Below are 18,093 nucleotides of genomic sequence, written 5' to 3'. Positions count from 1 at the left end.
CCCCTTTTTAGCTGCAATGTTGCCTGCACACTGTCACCTCTCTATCCCCAGGCCCTGATTCCATCCTGCTGCCAGAGCTGAGATGCTGCCTTGCTCTATGCTGCCCATGCTGGTGCCCATGCTGTGAGCTGGGCACCTCCCATGAGTAGAGCAGCGTGTCACTCACTGTGTCCCTCACCTCTGCAGAAAGCTGGGGGGTCAAGTGGAAGCTGGGGGCCGATCACACAGTATTTATTGTTCACAGTTTTACGAATGTACAAAACAAAAACCAAACCATTAAAGAGAAAACCTTCAAGTGGGAGTTGCTGCCGGCTGCTTTGTTCTTTCCTGGGAGCTCTGCCTGCTCAGGCTGGATCCTGCAGCAGTCTCATGCCACAGCTCCTATCACAGAGCCTCTGTTTTTGAGGTGCCAGGTGAGCCACCAGCAGGATGAGGTGTGTCTGTGTTTACCTGGGTGGGCTTTGATTCTTTCATTCTGCTGGATCAACACCAGAATCCAACAGGCTTGTCCCATGCTGGGGAGAGAGGCTGCCCACTGTGTCTGACAGCAGAAGTCAGGCTGAGGTATGTCCTCGCAGAAGCCATGAGTATCCTAATTCATAGAATCCCAGAATTTCAGAATGGTTTGAGTTGGAAGGAAGTTTAAACCTCATCTCCTTCCACGCCCAGCCACGAACACGGACACTTTCCACTAGCCCAGGTTGCTCCAAGCGCTTTCCAACCTGGCCTTGGACACTTCCAGGGATGGGGCAACCTGTGCCCAGCTTCTCTGTGCAACCTGTGCCCAGGCTTCACCACCCTCACAGGAGAAAATTTTCTTTCTAGCTGTTGATCTAAACCTACTCCCTTCCAGTTTGAAGCCATTCCTCTTGTCCTATCATGATGCTACTTGCTCCTGCAGAAGTCCCTGCACACACACATGGCCTTTTCCTTCAATGTCCTTTACAATCTACCATGGCTGGACTTTGGGACCACCACACCAGCCCCTGAGTTCTGGTGCAGGGAAGAGCAGAGAGAGAGTGCAGGGTCATATCCCGTGTTCCCAGTTCCACCCTGTCCATCAGCCTTCGCACCTTGTCCCCAGGGGTGCTGGTAGCACCCCCACAGAAGGGATGGCTCCCCTCTCTGCCCTGCCATGGCTGTACAAGGCAGTCCCCTTGCCAGGAACTCCTGCCTGCAGGCCACCAGGGAGGTGGCTGAGCTGGTGGCACCATTCCAGTTGAAAAGATGAAAGCATTTACTCTTACATTTAAATAATGGATGGGAGTTGAACTACCAGGGTGGCTTATCCAGGCTGCAATCTGCACCCCCAGGGCCCTCAGCCCACTCCAGCACAGGACCCATTACTCGGCTATTTGGTCACCCTAAAGGCATCTGGTAGCCAGCCATTACCCACCCTTCACACAAAGGCCCAGCTGATAGGCATCGTTCTTGGCCATGGTTGACCACACTCCCCCTACTTGCATGTCCCCCCCATTTTCCTGCCACCCAAGACCACTCCCAATCAACAGACGGAGGACTCACCCAAATCCCTCCCCTGCCCTGATGAGGCAGCAGCCCCCCTGCTCCTTGGGCTGGGGGGATATGGGGTCACAGCAGGTCCCTGGCACAGCTCAGAGCCCAGCAGCTCCTGGTCAATGGAGCTGCACAATTTTTATGGGTTTCTAACCCCAGGTGGGTACAGCTACTCCTGCTCAAGTATTCCTTCTCCTCCAGCTTCAAGTGCAATGCAGAGCTCACAGATTGGGAGGGTGGGAAGTTTCTTAATAAACAAACCCTGAGGGAAGACTTATCTCAGGCAAAGCAGTGGAAGGAACCAGATTCCAAGGTTCCTTGTGAAAGAGGAGGTTGTTACACTCCCCGTCCCATTGGCACGAGAACATGGCCCCAGGGAAGCTGGGGGTGGAGGACACGGAGAGTGGGTTTGCTGCATCCCCAACCAGTTTTCCAGCCACATTGGTGTGACTGTGAGCTCTGGCTGGATGCCCTGCTAGGGTCAACAGCAAGGGGAGAGAGTGTGGTGGCAAACCAGACACCCTGGGACACAGGCATGGGACCACAGCTCTGGAAGAGTGGCAGGATATCATGTCAGGCTACTTATCATGAGCAGGGCAGCCCTGAGCCCTGAGGTGGGAATATCCCAGAGATCCCTGAAAATGCTGTGTCCCCAGATTTCCCTGGCTTGGTGGCAAAGGGTTGGTAACAAAAATTGGGGGTGGATCCCATGCAGGAAGAGGACTGCAGAAGTACAGACAGCAGGAGTCCCAGGAGTCATCCACCTGCATGGAGGATGGCTGGGGCTGTGCTGGGCATCACCTCTTCCTACTGCACTCCAACCTGCCAGGGTCCAAGGGATGGAGCTGCAAACTCCCGTGGGTTTGCCCACAAGTAAAAGATGTGGTAGAGCCAATGCCATGTCCAGAGTTGGATGCTGCCAAGCATCAGCAGGGTGCTGGGTGTGACACCAAGACATGGGGACATGTTTGCTGCCAGGTAGAGTTCACCCTTTGCACACAGCAATGTGCAGCTAGATGGGGGAAATCCAGGTGATTTGGGACCACACGAATCCAGAGGCCGTGGCTGAGATGACCAGGAGGGTGAGTGCTGAGGTGCCCCACCCCACTGTGCCTGGGCACCCCAGGCCCCACCTGCGGCAGGCCGAGGAGCTGGGCGCTCATTTGGAACTGTGGGCTACCAGGTGGAACCAGCTGGGGACAAGAAGTGGTTCCTGCCCAGCACAACCAGTTTTCTCTTACCCCAACATGGGCTGGCCAGAGCTCAGAGCAGTGGAAAGTTACCAAATGTGGGCTCAAGAAGGGCCAAGGTCGGCCAGGAGATTTCTGAGCAGACATGTGAAGCTGCAAAGACAACCTGGAGCAGAATTGCTCCATCTCAGGCAGGAGGGAGGCAATGACCCAGCCTTACAGCGGTGACAGGGCAACTTTAACTGTGAGCTGAGGGCAGGGAAAGATACCAGGCTGAGAGGACTCTGGAGCTGGGAGGACAAATTGGGAACTGACCCCAAAGGGGTCTCATCACTCCAGAGCACCCGGGGAAAGGCTGGGAAGGTTTTCTTTCTGCCAAATTACTGCATGTTGGGGGATAGTTTCCCCATGAACTTAAGTAAGGACTAGTGTTCTTGGGAGCTCCAAGTAAAGTGTCCTGGAAGGTACTAACAGTATTAGGAGAACACCATTCCCTTTGTTGCTTCCTCAAGCCTCTTCTCAGCATTGCTCCTCCCTTTGCTTGGAAGCTTTAGCACAGTAGGAGCAAGCAGGGGAGGCTGTGACTCCCCTCGAGGCACAAATGTTGCCCCCAGGGCTGGTAGCATACCAGGGAAGCAGCACATATGTGCTGAGACCTGGCAGGGGCTGATCTGCCAGGCCAATGCTGATCAGAGGGACAGCCCAGCCCGGGCCTCCACCTGCTCTCACCCAGGCTGCAGCTCCTGGGGAGGAACAGCAAGTCCTCCTGATCCTCCTGGGAGCTTCTCTGTGGGAGGAGGAGGAAGCCAGAAGCATCACTCCACACACTGCCTGTGGCTTATCTTGGTTCCTCTGCTCCCAGCTGTTTGTGGAAGCAGCACTGCTGCTCCCCACCACTCTCCCCACCATAACCACTATGGTGGCATCTCTGCCTCGAGCCATCTCGCTGTGCCCAGGTGACTGTCCCCTGGCTCTGAAGGGAACACTGCTGCACTGCTGCTGTATTTCAAGTCCCGCATGAACTCTTCAACCCCCATCAGCCACAAATACTGAAGTGCAGAGCAGTCCCTGAGACTGCAGCTACAGATCTGCTCCAGCAGCAGCATTGTTCTCCATCCCCCCACAGCGTGTAACCAGTGTGGAGGAGTAGCTATCCCATCTCCTCAGCTTTAAATGAGGAAAAACAGTACAAAAGGCTACAACATTTCCCTGCTGCGTTTTCCCACCTGTAATTGCAATTGGAGGTTTCCTTTCCCTGATCCTAGACGCCTGCAAATGGATCGTTTCCCTGGGTATTTGCCCAGGGCAGAATCTTTCTAGCTTTGGAGCTGGATCAAAGGCCCATGGAGGGAAGCAGTGAGGGTTTAAGTACTTAAAAGAGCTGGGGCAAGTGAGAGCAGTGCTCTGGCTCTCACCAGGGCTGATGCTTCCAGAGGCAGCCAAGGTGAGCAGAAAGAAGGTTTCCCTCGGGCTTTGCAGGCTAAGGCAGGGTTAGATCAGCTGTTTGATCAGCTCCTGCCTTCCTGCCCACTTCCCTGCTTGGAAGGGCCCCATGCCTGCTGGGACTGGGGCAACACAGGAGATGCCAGTGGTACCAGGGCACTGTGGCTGTGTGTTCTCCACTGCTGCCTTGGGGTGCAGGAGAAGATGCTGAGGGTTGAATGGTTGAGAGAGAAGGAGCAAACATTCCTGCAAGGCAGAAGCTTCCTGAAGACCCAGGAGCACCTGCACAGCTGGGTGCTGTGCCTGGGTGGCCCTGGTTCTCCCACCACAGGCAGCAGCTACTGCAAAGCCAAAACAACCACATCATTTTCCCAGATCAGGGAGGCAAAGGACTCAGCCACTGTTTTTTCCTCCCTGATTTTAGGTGCAGGGTACCCAAGGATGTGGTTTGGGTGGCAAGTGGGAACAGAAAGCGCAGATGCAGGTGCTTCCTTGCCCACCTGTAGCCAAGGGCCACAAGGCTGTGGCACACCAGCAGTGCCACAGGGACCTTTCTCTCCAGAGGAAGAGCCAGAGCAATCCCTTGTCGAAGACCAATTGACTCAGTACCATCCATAAGGGAATGTTTCCAGCACATCACTTTGCTCCAGTAATAGCCATGCCCCTGGGATTCTACAGAGCTTCTGGACCTCCAGAGCCCTCCTCAGTGGGCTGAGCATGGAGCTATGTTTGCAGAAATCTTCTGTTCATTCCCCACTTCTTGCATGGCCTTGGGATGCTGTTCCCTGCCAGAACAGGAGGATGCTTCTCTTTCACCCCACCACCCTTCCAGACCAGGTGGAGAGGCCAGGATGCGGTGGAAAGACAGCCTGACAGGAACATTACCCAGCTCCCATGGCCCTGGGGACTGGTGGAGAAGGGGGGTAGCAATGGGGATGCTACCACCAGGACAGGGATTCATCCACAGAGCTGTTCCTGGCATGAAAGGGGCTTTGTGGCAGTGCCCCACCGTGCTTCACAGCTTCTGGCTCAACAGCGAGCTTGATGTCCCAAAGAGGATTAACTCCCCAATCCTCTTGTGAGCCCTGTGAGCAAGGGAGGCTGCAGAGGAGGAGGGGAAAAAGGGAGAAGCTGAGGCGTCAGCTGAGCCCTTATCAGACTCTGGAGAATCTTTTCCATTGGTTAGCTAACCAGCAGCAGGGATTTTGGTGTGTCCATGCTGGCCAGGTCAGTTTTAGGGACCAGAGTAGTTACAGCTTTCCTTTCTGGAGGAATTTCTGCGATGCCTGAAGAGAAACTGAGTTCTTGCTCTCACCTCCATGGAACTAAATTTAGGAAGCCTCAGCCCTGTCTCAGTCAGTGGGGGATCAGACTCCAAGAGGTGTGTCCTTCAGTGTCCCCAAGTCCTTGCATGTCCCCAGCTGGACACTGCAAGCATTCCATGGACAGTGGGGAAGCACAGCCAGGACAGAGGCTCTGCTCAGGCTGGGGATCGTGTTTTCTGTGTGTAGATGTGCAGTGGATGCTCCAGCTTCCCACTGAAACCTCTTGCACGATCCTGGGATATGACTTTCGCTTGCACACACACACAGACACAGACATGGTGCATTCCAGCTGTTTGATGATCAGTGCCAATCATTGTTCGGACAGACGGGGCCGCCTGGTGTCCGCGCAAAGCAATGACCAGCCCGTGTCCAGCCCGAAACCTGCTGTCATCCCGCCCCGTTCCCTCATCCCTTTCGGTCCTAGCACACCACCACAGCCCTTGACCGCCACCTCCTTGCGCTGACAGTGGTGTGGAGCAGGCTGGGGACTGCTGGGATCCTCGGGGCTGGGGTGCTCTGGTGTCCAGGAGGGACCAGAACAGACTGGGCACTGCTGGGATCCTCGGGGCTAGGGTGCTCTGGTGTCCAGCAGAGACTAGAGCCACAGGAGGGTGTTGCAGCCCCACAATTGAAGCTGGACTGACACTGTGGACTTTTGGGGTCCCCCCACACTCTCTCCAGTCACAGAGTGTGTTCTAGGTGGAGAAATATCATCAGTGGATGGGTTTGGGTTGTTTTCCCACAAGTCTGTGACTTGGTAGCAATGACCTTGACTCCTCCTGTGGGCTCTTCTGCTGACTCCCTGCAAGCTTGTAATGTGCCAGGCAGGCACTGTGCCTGTCTCCCTGGGCACAGGAACTGGCAGAGACCCAGGATTTGTGTGCTCCGTGTGGACACACAACCAAGAGCTGCTCCCCTGCTGTGCCAGGAGAGGAAAAGCCACAGGGGTGAACTTTGCCACTTGCACCTGCAAGGAATGTGCTCCAGGAAAGCCTGACCTGAACCCAACCTCTCTTTCCCTTGGTTCATCTCTGGCAGCAGCAGAGGCCCATGTCCTCGAACCCTGCAGCTCCCAGTGCTGGCATGGGTACGAGCTATGCCAGGGCTTTGCCATGACACAGGCCTCTCCTGGGTCCAGGATGGCTTCTGAACAGGTTGTGACAGAGCTACGGTCCTGGAAAGGTGAACGGGAGCCCCAGGGCCAGGCTGTGTTTGTTTATCCTGGTGATGGAGCACACAACAGCGAAACAAAAGGTCAGACCCTGTTGCCCTGGGAGATGGTTTTTGAAGCTGCCTCCCGTCCTGCTGGGGCTTGGATGGAGCAGCCCCAGCACTTGTCATGTCAAGTTATTTTTGTAATTTTGGCTGGTAATAGGTCTGAGGCAGGCAGTGTGAGGTTCAGGGATACATTGATCCAGGACAAGAAGGGCCCTAAACACCTGGTGAGAAGAGCACCCAGCCCTGGAGCTTTGGAGGCAGATCTCCATCCCACAGCTCCTGCAGCCAGACGGGTCCCAACCTGCTTCCTTAGTCCTAAGGGAGGCTCATCCAGTCCCTCCAAGCATCCCAAAAGGTGGCTGAGTCTGACCAAAACTTCACTCACGTTTGGCCCATCTGAATAATGAACAGACACAAACTTCTTCACAACTTGGCCAGGTTTAAGGTGGGTGCTTTGAGTTCACTAGGGGCAAAGGTGGAGAGGGTACTCTCAGGAAGCACTGTCAGGAATCACTGCCAGGGAGGGAGGGCAGGCTCTGAGCAGCTCCTTGCAGGCTGCTCTTGCTCACTCTGCTTTTACTCCTGACCCTCTTTGTTGGGGCAGAACTAATAAATGCCACCATCAACTCCAAGCACGACTTTGTCTAGTTGTGAGGAGCCTGCGTTGAGCAGCATGAGATGGAAAGGGGGGCTGGCTGTTCCAGCAATCCTGATTGATCTGCCTCTTTTAGAGACGCTTCTCCATCACTGCACCTCAAAGCCTGACATGGCAAAATTCGCCAGTCTCCTTTTTGTAAGTGAGGAGACTGAGGAACACACCTGCATCACGTCCAGGCTGGGGGACACGGGGGGGCAGTGGTGAAGTTGTGAGGAGCCCTGATTCACCATGTGAGTGTCCCTGTCCCACCCCAGCAGCTGTCAAGGGTAAGGAGTAGCAAATCAGCCCTTTTGCCTCTACATACAAGCCCCAAATTCCCCGTGCAGCCGGGTACCTCCCTTGGCAGGAGCAGACAGGTGGGACACAGACTGATCCTGGGGGAAAGGCACCTTGTCTGGGCAGGAGACCAGCAGGGAGTGAAAACCATGTGGATCAGCCCTTGTCTTGCTGCTTCTGGTTGTCAGCACAAGGAGTTCTTATGTTTACCCAGACTTCAGGGCAATCGCCCGTCACTAACAACACAACATCCCTGGGTCCCACTACCCTGAGCCCAGAGAGGGAGCAGGACAGAGCTGGTGAGAGGCCAGCGCTGCCAGGGAAGGACAGGCAGCCGCCAGGACAGCAGGACTAAGGTACAGGATCTGTGCTGCTGGGCTTGTATCCACAGGTGGTTGGCCTGAGCTATGTGGGGGACAGTGTCAGAGCTCTATTCTTGGGTTTGGACCCCAAGCAGCTCAAGCTAGGCTCAGGACACACCATTAAGGGTTTGATGGCAGCTTTGGGTCTCCAGTGCCCAGGAAGTGAGGTCGTGAGGGGTGTGGGACAGATGGCACATCATCTCCCTACCAGTGACTCAGTTTCCCCATCTGTAAAATCCAGCTTCTTGGATTGAGGACTCTGTCCAGCTCTGAAGGAGGACTCTGACAAGCAGTGCTGGGATATGGAGGGCTTATTTCCACCAAGCAGATCTCTGTTGCTGGAGACACAAGGCATAACCACCATGGGGAAGAAAAAGCTGTTCCCAAAACAGCAGAAATGGGATTTCCATCTGTATTGTCTCATCCCCACTATTGCATATTTGCATTTGGTAACTCTGCAATCATTCAAGGATGGCTTTTAGATAGTTGTAGTATTTGCAAAAGAGAAGCACCATTTGGCACTGTATGCCTTAGCTTTCTTCAGCCGTGGTCTGGGGAAAAGCCACTTTTGTGAGCAGCATAGGGCACATGATCCAGGCAATCATGGGACATGGGTCAATAAAAGTGGAGTGATGGCTTGCAAACAACTCAAAGCAGCCAAGTGTGGCCATTATAATATCAATTATAATCACATTTAAAGCAAAGTAAAACTGTGCCTCTCCAGGAGTTTTAATGAGGTCATATTTCTCTTAACATTTCTCTTGCCAGCTGCGTGTTATAAGCCATGCTCCAGCCAGGCCTGGGGAGAGCACAGCAAAGCTGGGCTCCCATCGCTGCCTGGTTTGAAAACAGGAGAGTGTGCAAAAGAGACATTTGGGTTCTCTTGGTGGTTCTCTTGCCTGAAAAAATGGTGAAGATTGAATGTATCTTTCAGAGCAGAACCTCCTTTTTCTTCTTGACAAGTTGTTGGCTACTTCAGAAATAACTTGATCAGCACATGCTGATCTCTGCTCCCTGTGACAGAACCCAGCAGGGAACGGCTGGAGCTGTGCCAGGTGAGGTTTAGGTTGGCTATCAGGGAAAGGTTCTTCTCCCAGAGGGTGCTGGGCACTGTCCAGGCTCCCCAGGGAATGGGCACAGCCCCCAGGCTGCCAGAGCCTCCAGGAGTGCTTGGACAGCGCTGCCAGGGATGGACAGGGTGGGATTGTTGGGGCGTCTGTGCAGGGCCAGGAGTTGGATTCAATGATTCTTGTGGGCTCGTTCCAACTCAGGGTATTTTATCATTCTATGAAACTATTTGGATGGGAAAGGGGCTGCCCTGAGCAAAGGCATGTCTGGCCACATCGGACAGCTGACATGTGGGAGTTGAGGAATGGCCACCCTGAGTGACTCAAGGGCTGTTGTGGATTGAGCTTGGTTTGGAGACATGAGGCTCACAGAAGATAGGGGTAACAAGTGTTAAAGACCTGAAAGAAGCCACTATCTCAGGAACTGGAGAGTCTGAGGTCCCAATCAAGATGTTCACACACAGGACTCACCTTTACACTTAAATCTTCAGGCCACATCTGACACCAGTTGACCTGTTGGAGATGTTGGACCTTTTTGGCTTGTTCCTCCAGCTGCAGATCCAGCTTGCTGACCCTTCTATTTCTGTGCCATGGTCCTTGTTTGTCTTTATTTCACAATTAGATGGCAACAAAGTGATGTGGTCTCTCTAGAATGCAGTAAATCCAGACTAGTACCAACACCTTGACCCTGGGTAGATGGCAAACACCATAGCATGCCCCTAGAGATGGCAGCAGGCAGGGACAGTCATGGTCCTAACTGCTTCCCCCAAACAGGAACAAGAGATTTGTCATGGACTGCACGCTGGAGACCAGCCAGCTAAAGCAGAAGCTTCTGAAAACCATCTATAGCCTCCAGCTGAAGTCATTTAGCACACTGCAGTCAGCCAGCCCGCTGCTGCACAACCAGTGTGGCATGGGCATGGTGACCCAGCACCAGGTCCACCAGCTTGCAGATAAGGTCAAAAACCTGTGTGGAGATCTGGACAACATCAAGAACCTCCTCCACTATTGCCAGGATGACTTGGTCCGGCAGATTCCCAACCCCACCGGCAGCCGCTATGGGGGTGTCAGTGGAATCCATTGCTCCCTGGATGGCTCCATCTATGTGACAGCTGAGAGTGCTCCCTGGGTCCACGTCCTCAGCAGCACAGGCCACACACTGCAGTCTCTGCCCTGCCAGCAAATGGGCAAGGGAGGCAGCATTTTCTTGCCAGAAGATGTGACTGTGACTAGGATGGGAATGGTGGCTGTAGCTGACATGGTGAATGAAGCCATCTGGGTCTTCAACCCTCACACCAGCCTCTCCAAGGGGGAATGGATAAAAATCAGGAAGGTTGGTTCCCCCAGGAGTATTGGAGTAGACTCTATGGGCAAGATCCTGGTAGCAGACTATGCACAAGGTCAAGTGCACAGCTTTGCTCTGGACCATGCCTTCAGGACACTCAATGCCCACTCTGTCCCCAATCTGCAGGGACCTCGCTACATCAGTCCAGTGCCCAGTGGAGGCTTTGTGGTGAGTGAGGAGTGTGGAGATGTCAAGGTCTTCATGAGCAGCCGTAAGCTTCTCTGCTCCCTCAGCAGCAAATATGGACACCAGTTTGGCAACCCTGCTGGGGTCTGTGTGGACAGGGATGGCAGTATCCTGGTGGCAGATGAGCAGCACCATACAGTCCACTTGTTCCCAGAGCATGGAGCTCCCATCTGCCTGGTGTCCACCGGGCTGCAGAGGCCTGCTGGCATGGCTTGCTCCTCCTCTGGGCACCTCTTTGTGGCAGACACAGTGGAGAACTGTGTCAAAGTCTTTAAGTACCGTGTGAGGCCCCCGTACAGACCCACCAATGCTGGGGCATCATGTACTGACCCCAAACAAACACACAGGAGGGGAGGGGGGGTGGTTCCCCTGCAGCCCCACTGAGCTGTGCATCTGTTGTCAGGCTGAGAGCTCCACTGCTCTCACACATTCATGGAATAGAATCATGGAATGGGTTGGGTTGGGAGGGAATGTAAAGGCCATCTCATGGCAGGGACACCTTCCACTATCCCAGGTTGCTTCAAGCCCTGTCCAACCTGGCCTTGGACATTTCCAGGAATGGGACATTGCCCCAGACCTGACTGCCTGATGGTCCCCAGCTTCTCTAGGACTAGACCACTAGCTGTGAACCCACCAGGTTGACCCAGCTGCTCAGAACAAGCCTTGCATTGGTGCCTTGGCAAACTTGTTATCACCACACCCTTGACTCCTTGTGTGTTTTCCAAAGCTAATATAAATATTTATTCTCTCTCCATGTGATTTTGATGTGCCATAGTCCCATCTTCCTGATCCAGAGCATCAGGGGTAAGGGGAGGGGTAAGGACATGCCAGAAGTCCATGCTCTATCACAGAATCATGGAATCACACAATGGATTGGACTGGGTCCTTAAAGATCATCTAGATCTCCACTCTGAGTAGGGACATCTTCCACTAAATCAGGCTTCTTCAAGCCCTCTCCAGTCACGATTGAGCCAACTGCTCTGTCCTAATTAATTCCCAGGCTATTAGGGAGGGTTTTTTGCAATCAGAGAACAGCACACTGGGTCAGTAGCAGACTTCAGGAAAAGGGTGAGATGAAGGTAACTCCTTCTGTGCTGCATTCCTGACCTCTACAGGGAAGCAACAACTACTGCACGGAGTAAATTCCATATGGAAACGTGGAAGTCCTCAGACTGCTGAAGCTGCCCTGTTGTCCTCTGAAAAGGAGGGCTCAGAGATGTTGCTGCCTTTATCGGCAGGGGCCAGGGGAAAGGCGGGCAGGGTGTGCCGCTTCAGGGACAGGCGTTTTCCTCTCCCCACTCCAGCACTTGGTGTGGGCACGGAGCCCAACGACTCCTTGGTCTCTGCTGATGTCCCAGACACAAGTCACTGCCTCTCATCCCAAATGATCCCTGGAGAGGGCCTTGCTCCCTCCTGGCCCTGGAACAGGCACTGAACACAGCAGACATGCCATGGCTCCCTCCAGGACCCCTGTCCCTGCAGAATGAGGCAACAGCAGGGAGCAGGGCTGCATGGTCTGCAGGAATGGGGGGTTCAGCCTGTCCCACCCCAGGAAGCTGAGCTCCCTCCCAGAAGACCAAATCTTCTCCATCTTATTTCCAATTCTGTGGTACCCAACAACAAAAATAAAACCGCAAACTTTTTCCCTAGCCCACCCCCACTTCTGCACCTTCTCTCCCTTTCCATGTGGGGCCTTCTCATGCTGCCCAGCACCTTCCCAAGCTCACTGGCCCAAGCCCACTGCTGGTTAACAGGACAAAGCTCTTGGGCGCCTGTTGGCACCAGTGAGGCTCTGCTGGGCCAGGCATCCTCTGAGGCGGTCAGGATGGGGGTCAAGAGCGTCCCACAAGCACAGCCGAGACCCTCGCCACTGAGATGGGGGACAACGGAGTCGCCTGCGGAAAGATGAGTCCTTGGACTTTGGGGATGAAGGACAATGGGGTCTCACACGGAAAGGCGAGAGCCTGGCCTGTGGGATGAGCGACAGCAGGGTCCCATGAGTACAGCGGAGCCCCTCGATTTTGGGAACAGAGCACAGCGGGGTCCTGTGAGGACAGGTGAGCCCCTGGCTGTGAGGACGGAGCCAAGAGTGTCCCGTGAGCACGGCCGAGCTCCTGGCCCCGATCCAGCCCGGGCGGTGGCACGGCAGGCGGGCGGCACTGCCGCTCCTTATCGCGCGGCTGAGGCGGCCCCGCCGCTCTCGGGGCCCGCGGGAAGGCGCCGGGACGAGCCTGGGGAGCGGCGCTGCCAGGAGCGGGGCCCGACACGCCGGGAGCGGGGAGCCGGGGCACGGCGGAACGCGGGTGGCGGGTGTTGGCGCCGGCCGGGCCCGTCCCGCTGCACGGCCCGGCGACAGCGGCGTCTCCGAGCAACCGCGGGCGGAAGCGGCGGAGCGGAGCGGGCGGTAGGAGCGGGGCGGACCGGGCCGGGCGCGGGGCCTGCGTGGGCACCGGGGAGGCCCGGCCGGGCCGGGGGCAGCGCCGGGCCCCTCGTGACACTGAGGGGCTGGAGTGTGTCCAGGGAAGGGAACAGAGCTGGGGAAGGGGCTGGAGCCCCAGGAGAGGCTGAGGGAGCTGGGAAAGGGGCTCAGCCTGGAGAGGAGGAGGCTCAGGGGGAACCTTCTGGCTCTGCACAACTCCCTGACAGGAGGGGACAGCCAGGGTGGGTCGGGCTCTGCTCCCAGGGAGCAGGGACAGGATGAGAGAGAATGCCTTTTAAGTCGTGCCAGGAGAGGTTTAATTTGTATATAGATAGGATAGATGGGGACATTTCTTCACGCAAACACGGTCAGGCACTGTTACAGGCTTCCCAGGGCAGTGGTGAAATGCCAACCCTGGAAGTTTTAAAAAAGCCGTGTGCATGTGGCACTTGAGGGCATGGCTTAGTGGTGCTGCTGGTGGTGCTGGCGGAATGACTGGACTTGATGGTCTTAGGGGGCTTTCCTGACCTTTACAATTCCACGGTTCTATGATTTGTTATCCTGGCCCTAACCCCCCTGCAAGGAACACGGGATACTGACGTGTGGGTCTGCTGTGGGATCACATCAGTCCCTCTTGAGACCCTGTGGCCGCAGGACACCCTCTGGGGTGAAACCATGGCCAGGTCCCACCATTCACCTTTGCTTTTCTAACAAAAATTCTGGAATTAATCAGTCCTGAGGTCCTGTATTCACTTGTTGATTGCATTAACACGTTTTAGGTGGTGTTTATTTTGTTTGTGTTGGTGACCTGAGATCGTGTCATTGGTGCTGTCAGGGAAAGTTGGATATTTTCAGCAGAAACTTGAAGATTTTAGGCACTTGATGAACAGGGACTGCATGAGCATTAGTAAGATTTTTCTGTTAAAATTAGCGGCAATGAAGCAGTTGACTGTGATGACATTTGATATTTCGGTCTATTGAAATGAATGAGGTGGATGCATGACAAGTCGTGGATTTGGGAATATGAGACACATTAACATAAGGATAGTTGATCAGCCAGGTTTTCAACTATCAAGATATTTTGTACAACCTGAAAACCATATCAGAATCTTCTGTCTCCAGCAGCCAAAGGGCAGATCATTTTACCTAAGCTATAGCCAGAGTGGTTGGGTGCATAAAACTATGTAAATTTTAAAAGTTGGGGAAGGTGTAAGAGGAAAAACTCACAAACTAGAGAAGATAAGGACAAAAAGTGTTTCTGCTCCATGAGAAGTTCTCCCAGAGGATTGTGGTTATCTTTAAAAACAATCTCAGTGAAAAATAAATGTGTGTATGAAGAGTCAGTTGACAATTCCTCTCTGAAATGTCCAGTGGATGGACAGACCTTTAAGGACATGCACAGACACTGTGAGTCTCTTGTAGCAATATTCACAATAACTTTCCCTTCTTCGATAGGAAAACCATCATGGGGCTGTCTTTGATGTTTTTCCTTGGACTGAATTTTACCTTTTATGGCAGAACTGCAAAGTACACCCCAAGGCTTCCCTCTCCTGAGGGATTTTGTTGGTGCTGGAAGCACAGTGTTTGCAGGTGCGGAAAGCACCCAGCACTGGCCCTTGCTGCTCCAGAGATCCTCCAACCCCCAGCAAGATCTGGAGGCCACAGAGGGACTTCATTTCTCCCTCTTTGACCAGAGGGATAACCTCAGAGACCTGGAGGCTGTGAGGAAGCAGGATCTCAGAAGAATCATCACAGATCCAAACCATGGAATGGTTTGGCATGGAAAGGACCTTGCAGACCATCTTGTTCCACCCCCTGCCATTGGCAGGGACACTGTCCACTGTCCTTGGACACTTCCAGGGATGGGGAGTCCACTGTTCCCCAGATTGCCCCACTGTGAGTGATTAACCCCAGAGGTTAATCACTCCCCATAGCTTCTGCTCCGTCCCTCCATGCTGTAGGAAATTCCCGGGTGCTGAGCTTTACTGGCTCAGCTCTCTACTAAAGGAGAGAAAAACAAAGCCACCAGGCCCTTCCTGCTGCACATCCTCTCTCTGTGTTGTAAATACCCTCTGTGTTCCCTTTCCAACTGACTGGGTCCCTTGCAGAGGAGCAGCCTCGGGGCCCTGTGGAGTTTTCACATCCGTAACAAAGCACTGAAGGACAGGAAAGGACAACGGGCGCGGGTGCCGCCTGTTCTGCGCCAGCGCCCTCCTTACTGCAATTATATTCCTGTTAGAAACCTCCACCTTATTTAAAGAGACACTGTCAACTGCCTCAAAGCTCCTCTCTGGAAAAGTCTCCTAAGGCCATTGAGATGTGTTCTTAATGATGGGGAGAAAAGCACAAAGATAAAGACCGCTGATAAAGCAGAGATACTTCTCCTTTTTTAGGCTGTTGAATCTAATGAATTAAAACTACTTCAATTAATCACTATAGTCCCTTCTGACAAAGTGATCATCTCAGTTTCCACGTGAGAGGAGTGAGGCAGGAGGAGCTGAGTGATGGGATCAAGGTTGCTCTGTGAGTTTGCTGCAGAGCTGAGCTCTGGGTTGTAAGGTGGTAAAGAAGACTGAATGGTATGACCCAGTGTTTGATTGTTGGTAGCAGCAGGAAATACTCCCCAGAGGCACCACAGTATGCTGTGATGTAGTCCCTTCTCTAGAAAGTGCTCCAGCACATCCAGTGTGGGATCCAAGATCTAAGGCTGGGTGAACTCCAGATCTTGGCTGGTCTGATGGACAGTGCTTATCTGTGTACCACCATGAAAGACCTTCCCAGGACTGGGAGAAGGGCTTTGCTGGGAAACTCCATGCTCACCTTCCTTCACTTCAAGGACTGCAGGTCATCAGGAACCTCTTGAATGTGTGTATGGGTGATGGCTGCCACTAATGTCATTACTCAAGTGGTTGTGTTTTTGAAAATGCTGTTCTTCTCTCTGGTGGCTTTGGCCAGCTCAGATTTTCCTTGTGTTTACTCACCATCCTCAAGGTTAATTTTTGTGTTTATTGGCAGGTGTAGGTCCCTCCAGGGTCACTGCCATGGTGCTGAAGGTGTTCTTTCCATCGTGCTGCTCTTCGGCAGACAGCGGCATTCTGATCGGCCGCTGGATCTCCGAGCAGAACTCTGCTGTCATCCTTGCTGTGGTGCACTTCCCCTTTATTCCTGTCCAGGTGAAGCAGTACCTTGGGGAAGTTCAGCGTGTGACTAAAGTCAGTGTTTCTGTGCTTGGCTCATGGAGCAACAGCAAACAAGAGAAGGAAGAGAGTCTCAGTGAGTTCTTGGAAGACCTTGGGACCATATTCTGCCATGAGCCATGGATCCAGATAAGCAAAGAGGGAGACAGCAAATTCTGGAGCTGTTCTACCCTCCAGAAACACTCTAAGAACCCTCAGAAGGAAGAAATCATCTTGGTGTACTATGACCAGCGCAAGGTCATGCTTTCCCATATGCACCCCTCTTTGGACACAGCTGGCCAGGGCGCAGAGGATGCCTCAAAGCTCTCAGCCATCTTTGACACGGTGGCCAGGAGCCAGGTGCTATTCATGACAGACAGGTACGACGAGGGGCCCATCAAGCTGACACACTGGCAGTCGGATGGGGTGGAGGCCAGCATCATCGTGGAGCTGCTGAAGCAGGCCTCGGTGCCTGCCTGTATGGTGCTGACCTTCCTGCTCTCGCTGCTCTCTGGGATCTGCAGGAGCAGGTAGGTGATGTGACATGCCTGGAAATGTCTTTTGTGTTTAGGCACTGCCGGACTACTGCTGAACCCCCTGAGAAATGTGATACAAAATTGTTCTGTTGGAAACAGGCTGCTGCAAGAGGTCCTGTTGGAGCTCCACTGAAAACACAAGGCCAAAGACTCCCTCAGACCTGGGAGGTTTTCTGGGGTGGCATTCATGTTCTCCCCATTTGCTGCAGGGATTGTTCAGCCCTGCTTCAGTTTCATCACAATTGAAGCAGTGGATTTCCAGCTATTCTGTGGCTGACAGAATGACATCAGGCTCTCCTTAATGGCTCGGTAGGTGGGGACTCCCTCCCTGTTTGCTGTGAGTCCCTCTGTAGCTGTGAAACATCAGCAAATACTGTTTCTAAATCCATCCTTTCTCTGAGAGGCAACCTTGGCACTTTATAGAAGTTTAGAGGGATTGCTTCTTATCCTGAATCCTTGGTGAAATCCTGTTCTTACAACCGTGATCCTGACTAAGATGCTCCAAATGTAACACATGACAAGTGCTTGGACTGAAAACTAAATCTGAGCGGATATTAAGGGGAGAAACTTAGAATAATGGAATAATTTACCTAGGAAAGCCACTCTAAGATCATCAAGTCCAACCATTCACCCAGCACTGCCAAGGCCGCCACTAACCCATGTTTCCAAGTGACACATGTTTTTTGAATACTTGCAGGGGTGGTGATTCCACCACTGCAGCTACCTGGAGAGGTTGCGACACAGAAGGGAGTGGAGTTCTGGTTCTAAGCTGCAAGGGGACACTATAATTGATGAACTTTTGATAACACAGCTACTACTGTGTTCATGGATAAATCTTTTTAAGTAGAGCCTAAGGGAATGAAGGTTTTAAACAGGTTTCCAATTGTGTGATATGGTTGTAAAAGAATTACAGTAAATTCACGAATACAAGCCGCACTGAGTATAAGCCGCATCTCTGGGTGTTGGCAGATATTTCGGTTTTTGTCCATAAATAAACCGCACCCGAATATAAGCCGCTCTGTCGTTCGCAGGGAGGACCCGCGTGCAATTAGTAACAGAACCGCGGGAGGGCGGGGTTTACTGCCTGAGCTAAGGCTGTGCAGGCTCGGCCCGCTAGGGGCTGCTGACGGGGCCAGGTGGCCCAGCCCGGTGCTGCCGCTCGGGGCCACCCGCCGCTGCCACTGGACTCGGTCACCCCGGGTCGGCGCTGCCCCGCGGTGGCAGGCAGGGACGGAGCTTTCCTGCGCCCGTGGCGCCGGCGGCGGGCATGGACAAAGCACCCCGCCTCCTCCCCGAGCTGCGCGGGGCTCCCGTCGGCTCCCCGAGCCGCGGCAATGGTGGCGCGCACTTCCTCCCCCCTCCCCGGGCCGCGGCAAT

The 18,093-nt window shown here is 53.7% G+C and overlaps 2 protein-coding genes across 5 annotated transcripts in view; both read left to right on the top strand.

Moving 5' to 3' along the window:
* The first annotated feature begins 10,297 nt into the window (after positions 1-10,297).
* NHLRC4 (NHL repeat containing 4) lies at positions 10,298-12,993 on the top strand. Its single transcript, XM_042779782.1, has 2 exons — positions 10,298-10,867; positions 12,715-12,993. Exons 1-2 carry the CDS (start codon positions 10,313-10,315, stop codon positions 12,991-12,993), a joined length of 834 nt encoding a protein of 277 aa, XP_042635716.1. The 5' UTR covers positions 10,298-10,312.
* Positions 12,619-18,093, top strand: part of PIGQ (phosphatidylinositol glycan anchor biosynthesis class Q) — a 35,635-nt gene continuing 30,160 nt past the window's right edge. Inside the window, exons 1-2 of one of the 4 annotated variants that reach the window (XM_033074064.2) lie at positions 12,619-12,642; positions 16,020-16,710. In XM_033074064.2, coding sequence (XP_032929955.2) covers positions 16,046-16,710 — 665 coding nt within the window. In that variant the 5' untranslated portion in view covers positions 12,619-12,642; positions 16,020-16,045. Of the gene's footprint in view, positions 12,643-12,910; positions 12,990-13,279; positions 14,412-15,402; positions 15,870-16,019; positions 16,711-18,093 lie in introns of those variants that run through there. The other 3 variants (XM_033074065.2, XM_033074063.2, XM_033074066.2) reach the window with 3 other exon arrangements.

Source organism: Catharus ustulatus, chromosome 16, assembly GCF_009819885.2.
Source record: "Catharus ustulatus isolate bCatUst1 chromosome 16, bCatUst1.pri.v2, whole genome shotgun sequence".
NCBI classification, from domain to species: Eukaryota; Metazoa; Chordata; class Aves; order Passeriformes; family Turdidae; genus Catharus; species Catharus ustulatus.
This window is presented reverse-complemented; position numbering and strand designations above follow the sequence as displayed.